We start from the raw sequence: 22,259 nt of genomic DNA, 5'->3' as shown, positions 1-22,259 counted from the left end.
TTCTCCTTCCATAGCATATTTATTGTTTATAATTTTAACAAGTGCTTATCTCCCTCATTTATTTTTTAACCATCTCACGGTTGTTTATTTCCCCGATTACATTCATTATGAGCATTCATCTAGAATCTTTGCCAGTAAGGGTTGTCTTCAGAGCATGTGCCACCATTATTAAATGTGTCAAAGTTAACTCTGACTTTCTCTTCTGCAGGCTGGTGGGTCATACATTCAGAGGGACCACCTATGTATGGGCCACATATTTTAAGCTTCCCACCATGATTAATTATGTGTTGCTTGTGCAGAGAAATCTTCTATGAACTTCTGGACAAGGTTAGTTCCTCCTTTCAGCTAAGGCTTTATTAATGCTTTAATACATAAGCTGCGGACACTTTATTGCACAGCCCTTGCTTTTTCTCACTAGAAAAGCTATAAAATGCTTGTAGTCAGGAACTATACTGTGTGTGCATGTGTGTGTGTGTGTGTATGTGTGTGTGTGTAGGAACTTGTGTGTGAAACTACAGCAAAACTTAGGATGTCAGTCCTGGCCTAATAACCTTTTTTGCAGACAAGGTCTCTTATTGTTCAACCTGCTCACTCCTATAGTTGCCAGGCTAGCTCGCCCATAAGCTTCTTGAATATTTAATTATGCCCACCTCCCTTCTTGTCCTAGGCATGCAGGGATTATGAACACTAGTGTTACAGGGCTACTGAGTATAGTTTCCAGTGGGACCTGGGGATCTGAACTCAGGCACTTACACTTCACACGAAGCATTTTATCCACTAGGCCATCTCCCCAGCCCAGGAGCTACATCTCAACCATCATTATTACCCCATTGTGAAATAAAATATGTGATGCACAATAAACATTCAACTGATCTCAGAATACCTCACTGAAAAATGTTTTTTCTGTATCTCTAACCCAACATTTATAATACTTCATTTTCAGTTCCTGTTTGTTTACCTAGACTCAATATTTATCTATACTAATAAACTAAAATTATTTACATACAAGATATTTCTTTAGTCTATAAAATTAAATAGTTTATTTTTTTTTAACTCCACTTGTAGCTGTGAAAATTCACCTGACTTTTCTTACAACTGGCGCTCAATGGCATGTGCAGGTAGAATACCTATGATTTCTGGGCAAGGGCCTTTACTCAGGGCATTCCTATTCATTTATGCCCTTTTCCACCTTCTCAAGACTTTGGGCACTATGCTTGTTTTAGCATCAGAGATGTATACAAGGACAATGAATTAAAAGACGATGAAGGTACAATAATATTTAGTAAAATTAAATTTAATGAGATCACACCAATATTTCTATTGAAAATTTTAAAATGACTTTATTGTTGGCATTTCTTTTAAGGGAGAAATGATTTATTTGGGATTACTGTTTATAAGGACACAATTCATCATGTTGGAAAACCCAGAGAAAAAAAAAGAGAAGAATAAAAGAGAAAACTAAGTATCAATTGCCATTACCCTTCAACCAATATTTAAATTTTTTTGAATAAATTACATAAATTATTAGAAAAACTTTTAATGATGGAAATTCTGAATATTACACATATGAATGAAAGAGAAAATTACAAAAAAATCATATTTCTTATGTTTCTAAACAAAAACTAGGAGCAATTATTTGGAATGATACAAAAACTAACAACTCAATGTTGAGCAATCAAAGGGGTATCTACAGGTAACTAAAATACTCATGGACTCACTAGGACATATCTCAGTCCCAATGGGTGTAACTAGAGATGCACGATGGCTGAAATATAGAATATGTTCCAGAATGCCATGATAGGGCCATCTCTTCGCCTAGGCCCTAACTTGCCACATGCAAGCACAGGTAACTTTTCTAAGGGGATTGGAGCTGCATGGTACCTAACTCATGTCTATTCTGAACAGTGTCATGTCCTTTTGCCTCATTTTCTTACAGAGAAAGCAAAATGATTCCTTTATTGATATGAAATTTTCTATTACACTTAGAATAAAATACAGCCTTGAACAAGGCCTGTAAGACTCAACATATTCTGACATTCTTCCTCCACTTTCCTATGGCTCTGTCATGGTCCAAGGCTGCTACTCTTGCTTCATAAAACAACCTGACAGGATTTTCACTCCATCATTCATTACCATATTTCACTGCCATTTTTTTTTATCTGTGGCTTGGCTCAGAAATTGTTTAGTGTCAAGCAGCTTTTGAAAATAGTTGTCTACAATGGCAGCAGAAGGTCAATAAATTATATCATACTATCCTTTTGTTCATAATATATCACCCAACCAGAATTTGCTTTTCCTGTAAACAATGACTATATCATTTAATACTTGAATTCATCATCCCCCTGTGGTGGTTTGATTCAGGTGTCCCCCATAAACTTATATGTTCTGAATGCTAGGTCCCCAGCCAGTGGCAATTTGGGAATCGGAGCCTCCTGCAGGCAGTGTGTCATTGGGCGAGAGCTTATGGGTGTTACAGCCAGACTCTCCTTACCAGTGTCTGGCATGCTTTCCTGCTGCTTGTTGTCTCCCCAATGTCGGCCAGTAGGTGAAATCCAGCCTCTGCTTATGCCATATTTTCCCCTGATGTCATGGAGCTCCAGCTCAAGTCTGTAAGCCAAAATAAACCTTTTCCTCCCACAAGCTGCTCTTGGTCAGGTATTTTCTGGCAGCAGAAAGAACACCCCCAAAAGTGACAAATATATATGAGACACCTTAAAAGTGTGCTTTGGATAAATAGATTAATTTGATTCTGTTACTGTAGGCCAATATTGTAATTCCAAAGCAGAAGACCGCCTGGTTTCCTTGAATTGACTTGCTGAAAGCTGCAAATTCAGCAATCCTACAGACAAATCATCCAGGCAGACCTACTAATGAGCAATAAGAATAAATTCATTAAGCAACTGTGATAATAAAAGTAATGTGCCAGATTTCCAGATTTTGGAGACAGCAAAGTGAGATAAATGTTACAAGCAGACTTTTAAATAAGGCAGGATAGAGATCTTAAAACAGGAACTATTCTCACCCCATTAAAAATAGAAATCCTAACACAGAAAGAAAAATGTAGGGAAGACAAATGATATTTTTAGAAATAATTATTTCTTTTTGTTAAGATAAGACTTTCTTTCCTTTTTATGAATGTTATTGAATGTTCTACTCATGAACTCATCAGTGAACAATATGATACTTCTCTCTATGAGGCCTGTTTCAGCTACTGTGTAATTTAGAAGAATGAATAAGATATTTCCCCTGAGTCTGTTCTCCATTCAGGGGATCACATAAGCACATTACTCAGTAGAGTTAAAAGGAAGAATAAACCAGTCTGAGAGGAAAAAGTATGAGTGGAGTGCTCTGGACTTCAAAGTGTTGCAAAATGGCTTCTGGCCTAAAAGGACATGTAAAACTGCAAGTTTGTACTTCAAACAGTAGGCTTGATTTGATGGATAATCTCTGAACTCCTATCTGAAGGCTGGGAAGGGGGCTCAATGAATAAAGCACTTGCCACACACATTGTTACCTGCGTTCTGATGGCAGGAACCCACCTGACGTGGACACTGCAGTGCTACTCTATAGTCCCACTGGGCCTATAGGTAGAAGGGATGTGGACATAGGGGATTCTCCCAGAATTCTGTAGGCCAGCTGTCTTGGCAAATATAGCTATGATATGTGAAAGAAACTTTCTCAAAGAAGGTGGGAGGAGAAGACTAACGCCCAAAGTTGGCTTTTGATCTTCAAGTGACTGTCATGTCATGTCACAGGTACACACACACACACATCTGTCTAAGAAAATTTTATTTTTTACTTGGGGTATTGGTGCTATTTTGGGTTGTGATAAAGAACTATTTAGACAGTTTTTGCTTGAGGAATAAATAGATTTAAGTATAGAAAAGAGGAGACTAAAATAGCAAATCATTATTTAATTAACATGTTCCTATGTTATAATAATTATTTTCCTTATGTTGAATCTTCGCCAAATCTAACTTGAATGTTACTGCTTGAACTTGAACTCAGTAAATTTGTGGGAAAAAATTATCAGTGTTTAATGGATGCTAATTTATTTAAAATGAAATGCAAGGTATTTCTGCTAAAATGCATCATATAAAATTTCACCATACAGTTTGCAATAACAAAGGAGAATATGAAAATTTCGTTGCACCATATCACTCAAAGTGATTTTAACTACAACCTTTTAGTATTAATAAAATCAAAACAGAGAATCATCTGTCTACATTTTCACTGCCCTGCATAATCAGGATCCCACTTCATAGCATTCTACTTCAGAGTATGCATGTCCAAAATTGCTTTAAAGAATAGCTAGAATGGACTGTAAAAGTATAGTCATTTTCATTAACTATTTTAAGAATAAAGAAGATTGTCTTCTCAGTTTTAGATTCGTTTTACAAAATCACACAAGTATATAAAGTTTTATGATCATATTCACCCATCACTCCCTTTTCTCCATCACACTCCCATCAAAGTCTTTCCCCTTCTCAAGGAATCCTCTTTCTATGTTCATGTCTTTTTCACCTTTTTGTTTGTGAGGGGGACCCTTGAGTTTAATTAGGAATTTTTGCATGAGTATGTGTGGAGAATCACTTACCAGAACACGGTCAGTTTACAAGGGGCTGCACCACTGAAGAAAATGAAAAGTTTCCCCAGTAATAATTTAATTTACTGCCAATAGCTCCTCAAAGAGAGGTGGTGCCTCATGTGCCCCTCCCCTTGACTGAGGCTATGTCGATGGGTCCCATATTGTGCTTGTCTTATCTACCTAACCATGGCTACTGTGAGTTCATAAGTACAAGAGCCATGCCATGTCCAGAAGATAGAATTCCATAACATTCATTTCCTTCATCTGACTCTTAAGTGCTCCCCAAGCCCTCTCCTGCACTGTTACTTGAGTTTGAAGAGAGTGATGGGTGATTTTTAGATGTCCTTTTTAGGGCTGCAAAAACTGTATCTCTTATTCTTTGCCCTTTGTGAATCTGTACATTAACTGCTGCCCACTAACAAAAAAAAAAAAAAATCTGAATGGAGCTGAGAGCAACACTAATCTATGTATATAGACATATTTTATTTAGTTACTGGTTTGTGTATGTTTGTTGTGCATGTGTGTGTATCCATGCTCATATGGGGGTACATATGTTTGTATAGGATCACATTCAGGGGTGTGCACTTGCCTGCAGTGGCCAGAGGTAGATGTAAGGTGCCTTGCTCAATCACTCTCCAACTTATTTTGGGAGACAGGGTCTCCGACTGAAACCACAGCTCACAAATTTGTCTAGACTAGCAAGCCCCAAGGATCCTGTTGTTTCTACCTCCCCAGCACTTGGTTTTTATGTGGGTAGTAGAGATCCAAACTGAGGTCCTTATGCATGCATGGCAAGTCATTATGTACTAAGCCTTCACCCAGCTCCTGAACCTACATATTTGGAAGGTAGTATGTAGGTACAACATACCTACTCAGGAAATATCAGCAGCTTCCTCGCTGGGGCCTATGAACTCCCAGCCATGTGTTTTTGACCGGGTTTTCAGTGCTAGAGCACTGAAATTTCTTCCCATGGACTGTGCCTCAAATCCAACAGAAAGCAACTGGCTCTCCCCATCACATGAATCCCACTATTGCGCCAGTGGGCACATTTAGTCTGGCTGTTTATTAGTACACGGACCTTCCTCCTGATTCAACAGCATCCACTGTTGGCGACTTTTGCCCCTGTATCCTGCACCTTCTGATGCTATGAAAGCTAACTGACAAAGAGGAAACCTCCAGCTCAGTTCCAGCTTGATTAACAGATCAAATCATGTGTTTTCATCAGCAATAGGGTCTTATCTGATTCTTACTGGCAACCAACAGCAGTAGTAATAGCTTGTAATTTTTGTTGGGGAGGGGGGAGGCTAAATTCTCTGACCAACAACTCATAGGAAAATATTCCATCACTTAAATACCAGATCTTATACCACAAGATCTTTATAATATGCTTCTTACAGTTTACAAATACTTGTACAACCTTTTCTTTGTGAAAACATTCCTTTCCAAAATCTGAATTCAAACCAAAAGCATTGGCCAATTTAGAATGAAAATGAATACATAGGCACTATGCACAGGGTGAAGAGCTGAACTCCTCAGTCATTAGAAAAAGGCAAACTACAACCACAAGGCAATATTACTACACATTTGTCAGACAGGTCAAAATGAAACAGACATGTAATAGTCAAGTATTGAAAAATGGTACACATACTCCCAGGAGGAAGAGCATAACCTGGTCAAACCACTCTGGAAATTAGCATGGCACTCTTTGCTCAAGCCAAAACTGTGTGTCCCTGGGATCCAAACACCTGATTCCTAGGTATGCTCTGACACAAATACATCTATAGAGTCACCAAAACTAGCACAAACACATATTCATGGAAGCATCATGAATAATAATCTTACAATAAGATACTTTCCACATGACTAAATCTCAACTTCTTGCAATGAAATGAATGACCTAAACAGAAAGTTGAGTGCAAAAAGAGAAGACATGTGAAATTACACTGAATTATTCAATTTATACAAAGTTCAAAAACAGTCATATCTTGTCGGGCATGGTGGTGCACACCTTTAATCCCAGCACTCAGGAGGCAGAGGTAGGAGGATTGCCATGAGTTTGAGGCCACCCTGAGACTACATAGTGAATTCCAGGTCGCCTGAGCTACAGTGAGACCCTACCTCGCAAAAACAAAACCAAAACAAAACAAAAAATAGTTGTATTTCATGGACAGTTTATAGATATCTGAATATAAGGAGTGGGTGAAATGGTAAAAGGTAGAATAATAAAGGCTACAGGAAGTTTTAGAATATTCTATTTCCAAAGCTGGTTACATGAACATATCATTTGAAAACCTAAAATATTAACATATATTATCTAAATTCTAATTTTCATATATATTGTATTTAATTAAAATTTCATATACTGAACCGTAAGAATGGGGAATGGATGAATGACTTCTATCACATATTGACTTCATTCATCCATTTACCAAGCATTAAAAAGGAAATTTGCTTTGGAGACATACACTTATAATGAATCTGTCTATAATATAAATGAGGGTTTGAGTATGTATTAAGGTCACTTAAGAATAGAGAACATGGGCTGGAGAGATGGCTTAGTGGTTAAGCACTTGCCTGTGAAGCCTAAGGACCCCAGTTTGAGGCTTGATTCCTCAGGACCCACGTTAGCCAGATGCAATGGCTGGAAGCCCTGGCGCACCCATTCTCATCCCCCCCCCCATCTCTCTGTCTCTCTCAAATAAATAAATAAAAATAATTTTAAAAAAGAATAGAGAACATAGTTGCATTCTACCTCCTTTCTACTCAGCTAACAGAGCTGAATTTATGCATGTTCTTCTGTCTTCATTGTGTGTGTGTGTGTGCACGTGCACATGCTAGGCTTTTGCACTGGTGTTAATGATAGGGAAATAGTTTGCCCTATTATGTTTCTGAAAAGATGGCTTTCATTCTTTGAAGAGAGGATTTAGAGAGCAAGGGTTGTAAATGAACGTTTCATGGAGCACAGCTTATGAAATCAGGGTTATTTTCTTTTCTAAATTACTAAAGCTTCATAATTATAAGTATGGCTATAATTATATTTAAAAAAATTACCTTTAGTAAAGATAATAAGCACCCTAAATTTGTATTAAATAAGAAAAATTTAATGCTCATGGAATCTTATCAATTTTCCTCATATATATTTATTTACAAAAATGCCTCAGATGCCTTCAGGAGCCACCTTCTTATTTAATGAATAAACATTGAAAAATCATAATTGTTGGAAACCAGAAAAAGAAAACCAAATATACAGATAAATCCCAAGTTAAATTAGTGATATTGTATATGATACACACACGTAGACACACAAATATATCTGACTGAGTTTTAACATGATACCATACTAATTTGAAAAACCTACAAAGAGGAGGGATCTAATAAGCAAATCTCTTGGAATGAAAATTTTGGAGCTCCTAGATTTTTAAAAATATGTTTATTTATCATAAGAGAAAGTAAAACAGGGCTTCTTGCAGCTGCAAAGGAACTCCAGAACATGCCCCACCTTGGGCATCCTGCTTTATGTGGATACTGCGGAAACAAATCAAGGCAGAAAGGCTTTGCTAGCAAGTGCCTCACTGTGTCCAAAGTCTCTGGGTTTTGAAAAACTGAGAGGAATTATATCTTGGAGAATCATACTAAATGAGTTTAAATTCTCCACAGATGGAAGTTAGGAAAGTTGTAACTTGGAAAGATTTAAATTTAAAGATAATTTAAAGATAAGAATTTTGTGCAAGAAAAAAATTAGAAACTTTAAAATGTCAACTGGTAATTCATTCATTCATTTAGTCACCATTCAATATGTATTTGCTAAATTCCAGGTATCATGGTGCAAAGAAAACAAAACTATCTGTCCATCACAAAACTTACACAGGAGAAGAGGAAACAGCACCAAAGTACAAATGAAATGTGAGGAATGATGTTGGATAATATATATGAAGGCAAAGAAGAGCATGAGGTGGTCTGGGTGATAAAACACATAATTAATATGGGCAAAGAAGATCTTGCTAAGAATATGATGGCATACAGGTAAGGTAATCCGTAAGATACATATAGAGAGAAAAAAAATCACTTCACATAGAACATAGGCTACTGAACTAACTTTAGTTGTCAAGTCTTCCAGAAAGCCTTCCTGATCCTGTTTACCCCTGACTCAGATGGTCCTGCTATGGTTGGCATTAAGTGTGCCAGCAGGAGGTGGCAGAATCTGTAGGAGATGTGACCTACTGGTAGAAATGAGGTTGTGGACTTTAGTTCCTCCCTTGTCTTCTCTTTTCTGGCCATAAGGTAAGTAGTTAGCTTTACCACCTGTTTTCCAGCACTGCCATCCCACACCCACCAGAGGTCTAAATGAACAGGTCTATGTAGTCTTGAACAGGAACCTCTGAAACTGTGAGTCAAAACAATCACTCTCTCTTTGTAAGTTATCACAACTACTTATTATGCTTGAGGAAGGAATATAGGTGCTGTTCCATGTGGTTCCACAGAACATAACACCATTATAAACTTTTTATTATGTTACCTTTACCTATTGTTTATTATATTACCTTTACCTATTACTGTCAGCACTTGACAATAATGATATGTTCGTTTACCTATAATCCTTTAGTCTTAAAGTAATTTGACATTACAGGGGCTAGAATGATTACTTAGTGGTTAAGGACCTTGTCTGTGAAGCATAAAGTTTACTTCCCCAGGACAAATTGAAGTCAGATGCACAAGGTTGCACATGCCTCTGGAGTTTGTTTGCCATGGCTGGATGCCCTGGCATGCCCATTTTCTCTCTCTCTCCTTTCTTCCTTCTCTTTCTCAAATAAATAAATTAAATATTAAAACAAAAAAGAATTTGACATGACAAAAAATTATTTCTCCCAGATGAGTGATTGGCAGTTAAATTTTCCTAGGGGAGCAGGATATGTTTTCTTCAGTGATATACCCACTGGCAAGTTGCATGTGCTCTGGAAAATAGTCCCCCACCACGCACATGCAGGCAGCTCAGGGAATCTCTCTCTCTCTCTCTCTCTCTCTCTCTCTCTCTCTCTCTCTCTCTCTCTCACACACACACACACACACACACACACACACACACACACACAAAAGAAAAATAGGCATCGAAGTTAGAACAGGGGTGAATTGGGAAGAAGAAGGGTTTCAGTAGAAGGGTATTGGGTATTGGGAGGGGGGATAAGAGAAGGCAATAGGAGGGGATTATGATTAAAATATATGTCTAAAAAATTGTTGTTAAAAATTAAACTATAAAAAGTATTTAAAGCTTGGCGTGGTGGTGCACACCTTTAATCCCAGCACTCGGGAGGCAGAGGTAGGAAGATCACTATGAGTTTGAGGCCACCCTGGACTACATAGTGAATTCCAGGTCAGCCTGAGCCAGAGGGAGACCCTACCTCAAGAAAAAAAAAAAAAAAAAGTATTTGATGACTGAAGGATGACATGGAGCTCAAATAAAGGATTTTTAAAAGGGATTTTTAAAAAAAGCCTTAGTAAAGTGTCATTTGAAATATTCATAGAATAGACAATGGCTTCAGAAAAGCTGTTTCTGAGTCATTCTGTAAAAGTCATCAGATTTTTCATGTCACCGATGGCAATTTAGCCTGAAATTTGTAGGTGTCTACTTAAATAAGAAAGGCTAACTAACTTAAATCAAGTTTGAGTTAGCCAGAAGTGCCAAGTAGAAATGAAACAGGAGATTCAATAAGTAAAAGAACAAAGACTGTTTTGTCTGTCCCAGTGGCAACACCCGTTAAATTTCCTTTCACCTTCTTCCTCCCTTGGTGAAATAAAGACAGAAATCTGGGAGCAGGTAATCAAAGCCACAGACAATGCTTCCTCTCTTCCTGAACACTGCTTCTTCAGTACTGCAGAGAAAAAAGCCCTGGGAATCAGAGAGTGTCAGCAGGTGAGAGAAATGGTCCTTTCAAGTACTTTGATGTTGGGCTAAAATGAAACCAGTGAACTAGCACAAGTGTCCAAAGGGTCTGAGTCCACAGTCAAGGTTTAAAAATAAGATGAGCTAGCAGAAAAACTTCTAAGCAAAACAAAGGTGCACGATTATGTAATAGGATTAACTTAAGGAGAAAGCAATGGAAAATGAGGGTGGCCACAGCTGTTCGCAGTTTAGATTTCTCTTTGAAGCTGATATTTGGGTATATACCAAATTCAATATGCTAACATGGACAATGTTTTACAATATACAAGCAAGCATTTCAATCTACATCTACATACCACTTAAGGTTTACAGGCTCTTGGGCTTCCATAGTGTCAAGATAGAACTGTGGTAATATGCCCAAATAACAGGAACACATTTTATTTTCTCATTTTATTTTTATTTACTTACGAGGATTGGGGGAGAGAATAGGTGCACCAGGGCCTCCAACCACTGCAAACAAACTCCAGATGCATGTGTCCTCTTGTGCATCTGGTTTATGTGGGTCCTGGGCAATTGAACTGAGGTCCTTTGGCTTTGCAGGCAAAAGCCTTAACCACTGAGCCATCTCTCCAGCCCCAGGAACACACTATTAATCATAAACTAAACCTCTTCTAAATTATGAAAAAGCAGGGCTGGGAAAAGGGTTCAGTAGTTAAAAGTGTTTGCTTGCAAAGCCTGCTGGCCTGGGTTCAATTCTCCAGTATCCATATTAAGCCAGATGCAAAAAAATGACACACATGACTAGAGTTTGTTATAGGAGTAGAAGGCGCTGGCTTGCCTATATTCTCATTCTCTCTCTCTCCTTCTCTCTCTCTTTTTATACTCTTTTATAAATAAATATATTAAAAACATGAAAATGCAAACCTACACCAAAACGTGCAATGAAATAGTTTTGAGAAAATAATGTCTTCCTCTTATATTAAAATTATGGCTCATAGGGCTGGAGAGATGGTTGGATAGTTAAGGCGCTTGTCTGTGAAGCCTACCGAAGGATCCATGTTTGATTTCTCTCCAGATCCCACTAAGCCAGATGCACAAAGGTGAAGCAAGTGCAAGGTCTCACATGCACACTAGGTGGCGCCAGCATCTGTAGTTTAATTTCAGTGGCTGAGGCTCTGGCGAGCTCACTTGCTCGCTCTCCCGCTCTTTCCCTCTCTCTCTCTCTCTCTCTCTCTCTCTCTCTCTCTCTCTCACACACACACACACACACACTCTCTCAATCTCTCTCTCTCTCTCTCTTTCTCTCTCTCTCTCTCTCTCTCTCTCGCTCTCCCTCTCTCTCTCTCTCTCTGTCACTCTTGCTCTCGTTCTCACTCTCTCTGTAAAAAAAAAACTATGCCTCATAAAATTTCTGAGCACATTTGGTAATGGCGTACCTTCCCTGCCAGGCCCCAGTGTTAGCTCAGTGTATATATGTTTCATTCCACCAGATACAGATTTCTCACTTGCAGAATAAGCAATTAATATTACTTTTCTTATCTTGGGTTGTACATCGTAGTGTGAGGCAGGTCCCTATCAGCTAATATAAAACCAAGAGTAGAAGATATTTCTTCCCCACTACTTAACACTCTAGGCATGTGGTGTAAGTGTGGCTAATTAGATTATCTAATCCTGTCTAGGCCTCATATGTAAACAGGATGGTCCAGCTAAGAACTACTCAGATGAGGAAGGAATAAAATCCCACAATGCATAACCCACAACCCCATAGGAAGTACCTACAACCCCAATGAGGAGGGTCCCTAGTGGAATGGGAGCATGGTCAAGGAAAAAGAGGGTACCCATGATGTACTCATACAAAACATGCTGTGAATAATAATAATAATAATAATAATAATAATAATAATAATAATAAATAAATTAAATAAATGAGTAAACAAAACAAATGAACGAGGACTTACAAAGAAGATAAAGGGCCAGTTGTGCCTGGATGACGTGGCATTCAGGGCAAAAAAGAGTTGTGTAAATGTCCAAAATTGTGTGAACGTGAAATTTGGAAGGGATGCTTTGGTCTGGCTCCAAAGTGTCTTATACATCACATGAGTCTGGACTTTATGCTCTGAATATAGTAATTTTAAGTACCTTTTGGCAAACATTAAAGTGACGCAGAGAAATATATTGTTCTCCAGGACGAAACCTTTGGCTTCACTTTACCGGATGGACTATCTTAAACAATGTCTGGTGGCAGGCAGTGAGGAGGCTTCTTTAGTAATAGGAAAATGAGGCGAAGCCAATTTTGACTAAGGTAATGAATGGCAAGGAAAGTGGAGAGGAGAGAAAAGAAGAAGTTACTAAGATGAATTCATCTTACCTATTAAAAGAGTATATTGCTATACTGTGAAATTTACAAGTTAAAATGCTAAGACTCTAAATGGGTTCATATTCCTCTGCCCTTTACAAGTTGCATCAAAAGGAGATCATGATAACAAGTCAATGCAATTAAAATTAAGATTATATAGTACACAAAGATGCTATTTACATCATTTCTATCTAACTTCCATTCTAGTGAGAAAATTTGTGATATTACCTGCTCCAGGACTTCTTTATAGGTAATAGTTGCTTTGGTATTTGTAACAGGACTGTCGTAGATGATAGCAATCTTGTCCCCTTTACCATTTTCAATGTGTCGATCAACAGCATTGTAGCAAATGTTAAGCATTCCTTCCACAAACCTGGAGCACAGGTAGAAAGTAAAAGCAAATAAGTCTTTTTAAAAATATACAGTTTAGGGCTGGAGTGATGGCTTAGCAGTTAAGCACTTGCTTGTGAGGCCTAAAGACTTCATTCAGTTCAAGGCTCAATTCTCCAGTACCCATGTAAGCCAGATGCCCAAGGTGGCACATGCATCTAGAGTTCATTTGCAGTAGCTGGAGGCCCAGGTGCACCCATTCTCTCTCTCTCTCCATCTGTCACTCTCAAATAAATAAATAAAATTCAAAACAAAACAAAACAAAAAACCATATATATATGTGTGTGTGTGTGTGTGTGTGTGTGTGTGTGCTATTTAACTAGTTTGCTACATTGCTAGCTTGGAATAGCTAGCCTTACAACAGCATTTCCTAGCACATCTTATGCCAGTAAGAGTGACTGTGAAGTAAATATTTAAAGTGACACAAAATACACATTTTTTATTTTAATAAATATGTATTTATTCTAGTGTATGCCAGGAAGACTGCACTTCACACTTCAAAGTGACAAATTTGTAGTTTTATTGCTTCAAATGAATCTAAAATATAGAACACAAAGTAATCTATTTTATGTATTATCATTAAATTGATAATTTCATATAGTTAAAATGAATCATATAAGTGCAGTTCAGAAACAATGACTATGAAAATAAAACAGTAGATTATGATGAAAGTTTTGGTACCTACTGCAAATTAAAAATTACTAAAAAGCCCATTCTTTAAAATTATCTATTCATCTATATATACCTGCATACATACATACATTCATACATAGAAGAATGAGTGTATATTATTTCCATTACAAGTGATGTCTTCACTGGAGATGAGGCTCAATTAGTAAAGTGCTTACATAGCATGCACAAGGCCCTTGGTTGACCCTCTGTACTACACAAAAGAAGACATGGTGACTCATATCTATAGTCCTAGCCCTCAGGACGTAGAGGCAGGTTAATCAGGAGTTCAAGGACATCTCAGGTATATAGTGAGTTGGGGCCTAGTTTAGGATACATGAGATCCAACCAGAAAAATATGATGCTTTGAATTACCTACAGAATAGGTAAAATATTTTATTTATAACTGAGCATGTACATTATCATAATTATTTTTAAAATCATTTGCATTTCTTTATTACATTTATTATATTTCTTTAATACATTTATTTATTAATTAGCCCTTCCTGTTGATTTCAGGATATACACATTCATTATACTACATCAACAAAAGTAATGTAAAATTAGTTAGATAAATCCTATTAAGTAGCTAAGTATTACACGTAAGTCTTCACAAACAGGCCTGTGTGAAGCAAAGTAATGAATTAAGATCAACTATATGCGCAGTGGCTGTATTGCAAAAAATGAAATAAAATTCAGCAAAAGGGGGCATTTTTTTAATCAGGTAAAGTGACCCTATATACTTTAATCAGTGAAATATATAACACAATATATAGTTAGTGCAGTGATTTTGTGTTTCAAGTGATATATATTCACTGTTCGTTCAACATCAAAAATATTCTGCCTCTTTCCCTTGGTCCCTGTTCCGTGAGTGGATAGCACGTCTCGTGATTTTACATTCATGCAGGCTTTTGCTTTGGCTGATACAAAGTCAGCAGACAGGAGGCCAGCAGAGGCTGGAGAACAGTGCCCTGGTTGTGCTGGCTTTCCTGCACCTCCGAGTGTTCCGGGAGAATAGCATGCCAGCTGCCACCCTTGCTTCCTCAGCTTGGCACCTACACTGAACAGCTGTCTGCACCCATAGTGGAAACGCAGCATGTCAGAAAGAGGGGCCGAGTGCAGACAGATGTGACTTGGAACTAACCCGCCGGGTATGTTTATTGTAGACTGCTACCTCATGACAACCTAAAGGTGCATAGAAAGAATGCGGCAGAGGTTGTGTCATCACTCACGAGGCAGTACAATGAGACTAGATCTACTGCACCAAGAAGAAAAGGAAACTGTTTTTGCATTCTGTGGGGGGGAAAAAAAGAAATAAGGCTAGGCATAGTGATGCAGGCCTTTAATCCCAGCACTCCTGGAGGCAGGGGTAGGAAGATCACTGTGAGTTGGAGGCCAGCTAGGGAAAAGGTGTGTTCCAGGTCAGACTAGGCTACAGTGTGACCCTACCTTGAAAAGAACAACAACAAAATAAGATGTGTTAATGAATTTCTCATAAAATATTTATTAAGTTATTTTTTTAAAACATTTTTATTAGAGAATAAACAACTGATATTTGGACTAATTACTTACTGGAAAACTTTTTTTCTTGTATACAGCTTTGCTTTTGCTCTCTTCCTCCTTCCAGTTATGTTTTGTTTGCAATTGCCTGGATAGCTTTTTTATTATTATTAATTTTATTACTTGGAGTAAGAAATGGTGGATTTCATTAGTGCATGTATGTCTTTGTGCTTTGCTCATATTGGCCCCTCGTTACCGTCTGTTTCTTTCCTCCTCCCTTCAGTCCTCCCCCTTCGCACATAGCCCCCTCCTGCTTTCATGTCGTGTGGACAAGTGCCTGTGGTTCCTCCAGTGCCAACCATCTCCCTGTCATTAACGATCATAGTGTTTTTGTTTCATATATGCTAAGTAAGCATTCTACCACTGAGGCACAGTCCCAATTCAGTATTAACATAGTTTCAATTTTATAAATACTTTTTGGGTTATTCTAGTGTGATATGGAGTAAAACCAGATTGCTTTTTATTATTAGAGAAAGAAATTTAAGAGACAGAATGGTACGTGACAAAGAATATAAAGTTGTTCTTTTTTCTGCAACATTAAAAGATGAAGTTTGAGGCTAGAGATATGACTTGGTGGTTGAGATGCTTGCCTGCAAAGCCAAAGGACCCAGGTTGGACTCCCTAGTATCCATGTAAACTGCATGCATGTCGTGGCTCATGAGTTCATTTATAGCGGCCCTGGTGTACCTATTCACCACCACCCCCCAATCTATCTATCTTCCTTTTTCCTTGCTCTTTCAAATAAATAAATAATTATTTTTAAGTTGACATTGAAGCACAGAGGTATACGTAAGATTCTACTGACAGAAGATTGCAATAGCTATATTAGAAACTATATATGCCCGAAAAAGATTTTTGTGCATAGTAAATGCTAATCCATTATGGAAAGAAAAATGCACCAAAAAGTGAATGAGAGCTATGGAGATGGCTCGGTGGTTACAGGTTTCTTGCTTGCAAAGGCTGCTAGACAGGGTTTTCATTCCCAGCACATACAAAAATCCATAGGAATAATGTAGTGCATTATTTCTGGAGACCCTTTGGTAGGGCAAGAGGCCCTGCCACACCCATGCTGCCTCACTCTCTTTCTCTCTCTCTTTCTCTCTCTCTCCCTCTTTCTCTTTATCCCTCTCCTACTCTCTCCATCTGTCAAATGAGTAAATAAAGATATTTTAAAAAGCATTTATTTATTTATTTGATAGAGAGGGAGGAGGAGAGAGAGAAAGAAAGAGAGAGAGAGAATGGGCATGCCGGGGCCTCCTGCCACTATAAACGAACTTCAGATGCATGTGCCATCTTGTGCATCTGGCTTACATGGGTCCTGGGGAATCAAACCACTATTCTTTGGCTTTGCAGGCAAGTGCCTTAACTGCTAAGCCATTTATCCAGCCCCTGAAAATATTTTTAAATGAGTGAAATGGCAGAAATGTAGCTCACCAGTAGAGTTCCACAGCATGAAGACATACCTGGATTTGATCACCAACACTGCCTAAATAAGTAAATAGAATAAATAAAAAAAAACCCTGGGCAAGCAACATGGCTCAAAGTGTTTAATCGTGCTTACTGTGTTAGCCAGAACTGGAGTTCTGATCCCCAGAAATTACCTTAAGCAAGACTCAAGTAGGCCACATATATATAATCCTAGAATCCCTATAGTGGAAGGGAGAATCACAAAGTTCATGGATGAACTAGCCTGGCATTCTAAGACATATCCTATCACACATAAGACAGAAGGTGAGGACCGACACACCACGGTTGTCTTTTGACCTCCACATATGTACTTTGGCATGTGTGTGCATATATGTACACAGACTACACACACACACACACACACACATACACCACACCACACACACACACCACATACACACACACACACACACACACACACACACACACACACACACACACAAATCTATTGAGGTACTAGGGATGTAGTTGAATATTTGCCTAGCATTCACGAGGTTCTGGATTTGATATCCAGCATTGCATAAAACTAAGCATGGTGGTACACACCTGTATTTCCAGCAATCAGAAAATAGAGGCAGGAGGACCAGATATTCAAGGTCACCTTAGCTGTATACAGAATTCAAGGTTATACTGGACTACATGAGATCCTGTCTCTAAAAAACAAACAAAACAAAAAAACCACTGAACACAGAAAGGATTAGTCAGAAAGTGATGCTTGGAAAATTGATTATTAGTAAGCAAAATAATTGTGTTTCCACATATATGTGTAAGTATATGCACTAAGCATGTGTGGTATATAATATGTAATAGATGTTACATATAGATCACAAGTACACAAACACACACACCCATGTCTTTCAAGTTATTGGGAACACTAAAGAGATTTTTATAATAGATGAAATCAGATGGCTGGAATATGTATTGTCTTGAAAAAAATTACAGTGAAAATGATGAATTTATTTGACATATACATATGCAAAATATTTTATGTCAAGAAACATCAGAAATTCAAATTAGTGAATAAACTGAGAAAATAATCTGTGAAAATGTCAAACATATGTTTCAATATCCTACATAATCAATATCCTCCAAATTCAATATCCTACACGATTTTCAAAAACTGGTAAGATGCTGCCCTTAATCAATGCCAGCAGCCAAGAAAAACTTAAACCATTTTTCACTTTTTAAATTGAAGAAAATTGAGAATAATCTGTATGTAGAGGATGTAATAAAATGAACATTCAGGTAATTCTATTGCTAATGTGAATTGATTCAGCATTTCCAGAAAGAAATTTGATTACTTGACTTTAATCTATGTATGTGTATTTTGTACTATGGCTGAAAATGTAACTTGGAAAACCAACACAACCAATATTTCTCCATGAGATACCTCATTCTAGGACTATTTTGAATCATCATCACAATAATAATGTCACGAAAGGCAATTTGTAACCACATATGATTAGCTTTAGCCTTGAGTAGCTATCAAATGGACTATTATGCTTCTATTAAATATTATTTTTGAAATATTGTAAGGTCTTTGGAGAAAATTCATAGTGCAATAATAAATGCAGAGTCAAAATATGAAAGTATATAAGAGAGACATTTACACATAAAAACAAGTAATAAAATACTTTAAATTATATAAAGATATGTCACATGTGTATGCATGTGTGGTATGCATACATGTCTGCTCATAAGTATGAGGATATGTGTGTGTTCATGTGCATAGGCACCTTCTGTACACATGCACGTAGAGACCAGAGGTCAATGTCAGCTATATTCATCAATCACTCTCCACCTTACTTCTTGAGACAGTGTCTTTCACTGAACATTGAGCTCATGAATTCAGCTAGATTGGCTAACCAGCATCAGGGATCTTCGTCTTCCCTTCCCTAACACTTCCACACCTGGTAGTTATGTGGGTGGTTAGGGCCTCATCCCCAGGTCCCCATATTGTGTGTGTGTGTGTATGTGTGTACGCACATGTGCACCCACGTTGGCTTAAAGGTGAATGTATATCCCCTATAGCCTGAGGTATTTTTGACTGTGTAACTTGTCTCCAACAGCCTAGCTGGAGGAGGTATAACTGGGTGTGGATCTTGAGTCCCACCCTAAGGTGTGAAAAGAGCAGTTTGAGGTGCTGGCTATTTGTATTTGCAGCTTAATGACTTTTGATGACATCTCTCTGCTTGGATCTATGGAAGTAAGCAAGCTTCCATTGATGTTTTTACCCCTGGATTTGTAAACCTGAAATAAATTCTCCCCCTATAGACTCCTTTTGGTCAGGTATTTGTCTCAACAATATGAAGGTAACTACAGCTCTGATGTTTCTGCATGTGAGTGTATGGTGGCACACTTGTACCTGGGCATGTGTGTGGGTGTCAGAGAAGAACTTCAGGTTTTTGTCATCATCTCCCAGCTTCTTTAAGGTAAGATATCTAGTTGTTTCACAGCTGTGTCTACCAGTTTAGCTAGCCAGCAAGATTACAGGCAATTCTCCTATCTCGACCTCCCTCCTCACCACAGGCTCAGTGCAATTACAGACATGAGCTACAGTGTCCAGTTTTCCACATGTTTTGGGATCCAAACTCAAGTCCCCTCCCTTGCACAGCAAGTGCTCTATCCACTGAGCTCTGTCCTCAGCCCCTTATGTCCTCTTCTGTGGCAAGTACTTTACCAACTGAGTAATCTTCCCCGTGCCCTGTAAAGTATATTTTTATAGGAAGCATTAGTTATTTCTACAGTCTGGGGAGACAAATCATTTAAAACCTATCCACAACGTGAGAAAGAACAATGGGAAGGGAGCACATGGGAGGCTTTTGTTCACCTTTACTGAAATGATTTGATCTAAAATGAGAGAGTCTTGTCAGAGTTAAATAATCAAATCTTTAAACTGAGGAATGCCTGCCATTCATCTGATCCAGTCATCCACAGAGTATCCATCTCTGTGTTCAGCCAATTTGTATCAGTGTACTCAAGAACTCTACCCACCCCTGAGCCATAGTCATTTCTTAGCTTCTGCTGTAATTCTGCTGAATATCACCTGTTTGAATTCCTTTCCTGCCTGCCTCAAAGGACAGCTTTAAAAAAATTATTTAAGTATGACCCTAAAGAGAAATCCACATGGTGAGAGTAATTGTAAAATTAAGCTATCCAAAAGTTGCAAATGATAGAGAAAAATTTAAATTCTTTAGGTATTACATATAAAAGTTATATGAGGGCTAGAGAACCACTTAGTGGTTAAGGCGCTTGCCGGCAAAGTCTCGGGACCCCAGTTTGATTTCCCAGTACCCACATAAGCCAGATGCACATGGTGGCACACACATCTAGTGTTTGTTTTCAGTAGCTGGAGGCCCTAGCATATCCACTCTCTCTCATTTCTCTCTCTCTCAAATTAATAAAAATTTAAAAGAAGATATGGGGCTTGTTTTTGTTCAAGTCACAAGTAGGAGTCAAAGAATGTACATGAAATGGATGGAATCACAGTCAATAGGAAGGAAACATGGGGCTACAGAAGATTTTGAGAAGGAACATACAAAGATGAGTGAAATAACATGGTAAATAACAGAGTGAGACTCCTCCAACCATCTAAGGAACTAATGAACCCCCCGTTTTTTATAAAAATGTCATTAGCATTATTAAATAATGAAGACAGAGAGTAGTAGACAGTTGTCAATAATATGAAAACACATAAAAACACCATCATTAAGAAGTATTCTGGCAGGCTAGAGAGATGGCTTAGCAGTTAAGCACTTGCCTGTGAAGCCTAAGGATCCCGGTTCGAGGCTCAGTTCCCCAGGACCCACGTTAGCCAGATGCACAAGGGGGTGCAACACGTCTGGAGTTCATTTGCAGTGGCTGGAGACCCTGGTGTGCCCATTCTCTCTTTCTCTCTCTAACTGCCTCTTTCTCTCTCTGTCACTCTCAAATAAATAAAAATAAACAAAATGTAAGGCTTGAGAGATGGGCCAGCAGTTACGGTGCTTGCCTGCAAAGCCTAAAAGCTGAGATTTGATTCCCAATTACCTAAATTAAAACCAGATGCACAAAGTGGTGCGTGCATCTGGAGTTCATTTGCAACAGCTGGGAGCCCTGGCATGCCCATTCTCTTTCTCTCTCTCTCTCTCTCCCTCTCTCTCTGTCTTTCTCATTCTGCTTGCAAATAAACAAATAAATAATTTTTTTAAGGAAGTGTTCTATACAGGTCAAAGTTCTCGAATATAGAACCCAGAAACAAACCCACACAGCACAATTTAAGTCAAAGGTAACAAAACATAATTTGGGGTTAAAGCAGTTTCTTCAACAAATGGTGATGAGAAAACTGGATATTCACCTGTGGAAAACTGAAGCTGTCTCTCACCTTGTACAGAAAGTATTCAAAATGATCAAAGAAATAAATAAAATACCTGACACTTTGAAACCGTTAGTGAAAAATATAGGGGAAACACATCAAGATGTAGGAATAGGCAAGGCTATTGTGGAAAGAACTCAGATAGCTTAGGAAGTACTGATAAATGAGATTGTATAGGATAGTGATTCTACACCGCAAAGAAGTAGTAAGCAGACTGAAGAGGCAGCCTACAAAATAGTAGAAAGGCCTTGCTAAATTTATGTGCTACAAGGGATGAACATCTAGAATATGTAAAAGGTCACATGTTGGAAAAAAAATTCTCCAATCAATAAATAGTCAAACAAATTAAACAGTTTTAAAAGAAGAAATACAAAAGGCAAAAAATACAAGAAAAAGAAATGTTCACCATCCTTAGCAATCAGGAAAATGTAAAACAAAATTACACTGAGATCACACAGCAGAATAAATGTTATATCCACAATTTATCATTGATCCAAAAGCACTTTTTGCAAGGAAGATTTCCATGAAATCTTACAAATTGTTTTATAAAGAAAACTACTGTCAAGGATTATACAACCACAGTATGTAACATTTTATACTCATGAAGAATGATAATCCATAAGCAGATTTTAAAAAGATGTTAACAAAAAAAAAAAAATCTGAAATAACTCCAAAATCAGAGACATGCAGAAGAATGAAGAATGGACCATGTAGTTTTAGATGGATAGTTAAGCACTACTTACCCCTAACACACACACACACACACACACACACATCACTCAAACATTCACTGGCGTAGAACAGAACTTCATGAGATATGGAAGTTTCTGAGTGTTGGAGCCTATGGAGCACTTAAGATCTATAAAACAGAATGAGGAACAATGTGAGAAAAGGTACATAAACCCTGCAGATCATTGTCACTTGACATCATTGCTGGAGTGATCCTAGAGAGAAGAATTTTAAAAGAAAAATCTCCATTCGTTGATGAATGAAGAAG

The 22,259-nt window shown here is 37.9% G+C and overlaps 1 protein-coding gene across 1 annotated transcript in view; it reads right to left on the bottom strand.

Moving 5' to 3' along the window:
* Acss3 (acyl-CoA synthetase short chain family member 3) overlaps positions 1–22,259 on the bottom strand; it is a 218,460-nt gene that overhangs the window by 155,261 nt on the left and 40,940 nt on the right. Inside the window, exon 2 of the mRNA XM_004650533.2 lies at positions 13,051–13,195. Within this exon, the coding sequence (XP_004650590.1) occupies positions 13,051–13,195 (145 nt within the window). The remainder of the gene's footprint in view (positions 1–13,050; positions 13,196–22,259) is intronic.

Source organism: Jaculus jaculus, chromosome 6 (genome assembly GCF_020740685.1).
Source record: "Jaculus jaculus isolate mJacJac1 chromosome 6, mJacJac1.mat.Y.cur, whole genome shotgun sequence".
Lineage (NCBI taxonomy): Eukaryota > Metazoa > Chordata > Mammalia > Rodentia > Dipodidae > Jaculus > Jaculus jaculus.
This window is presented reverse-complemented; position numbering and strand designations above follow the sequence as displayed.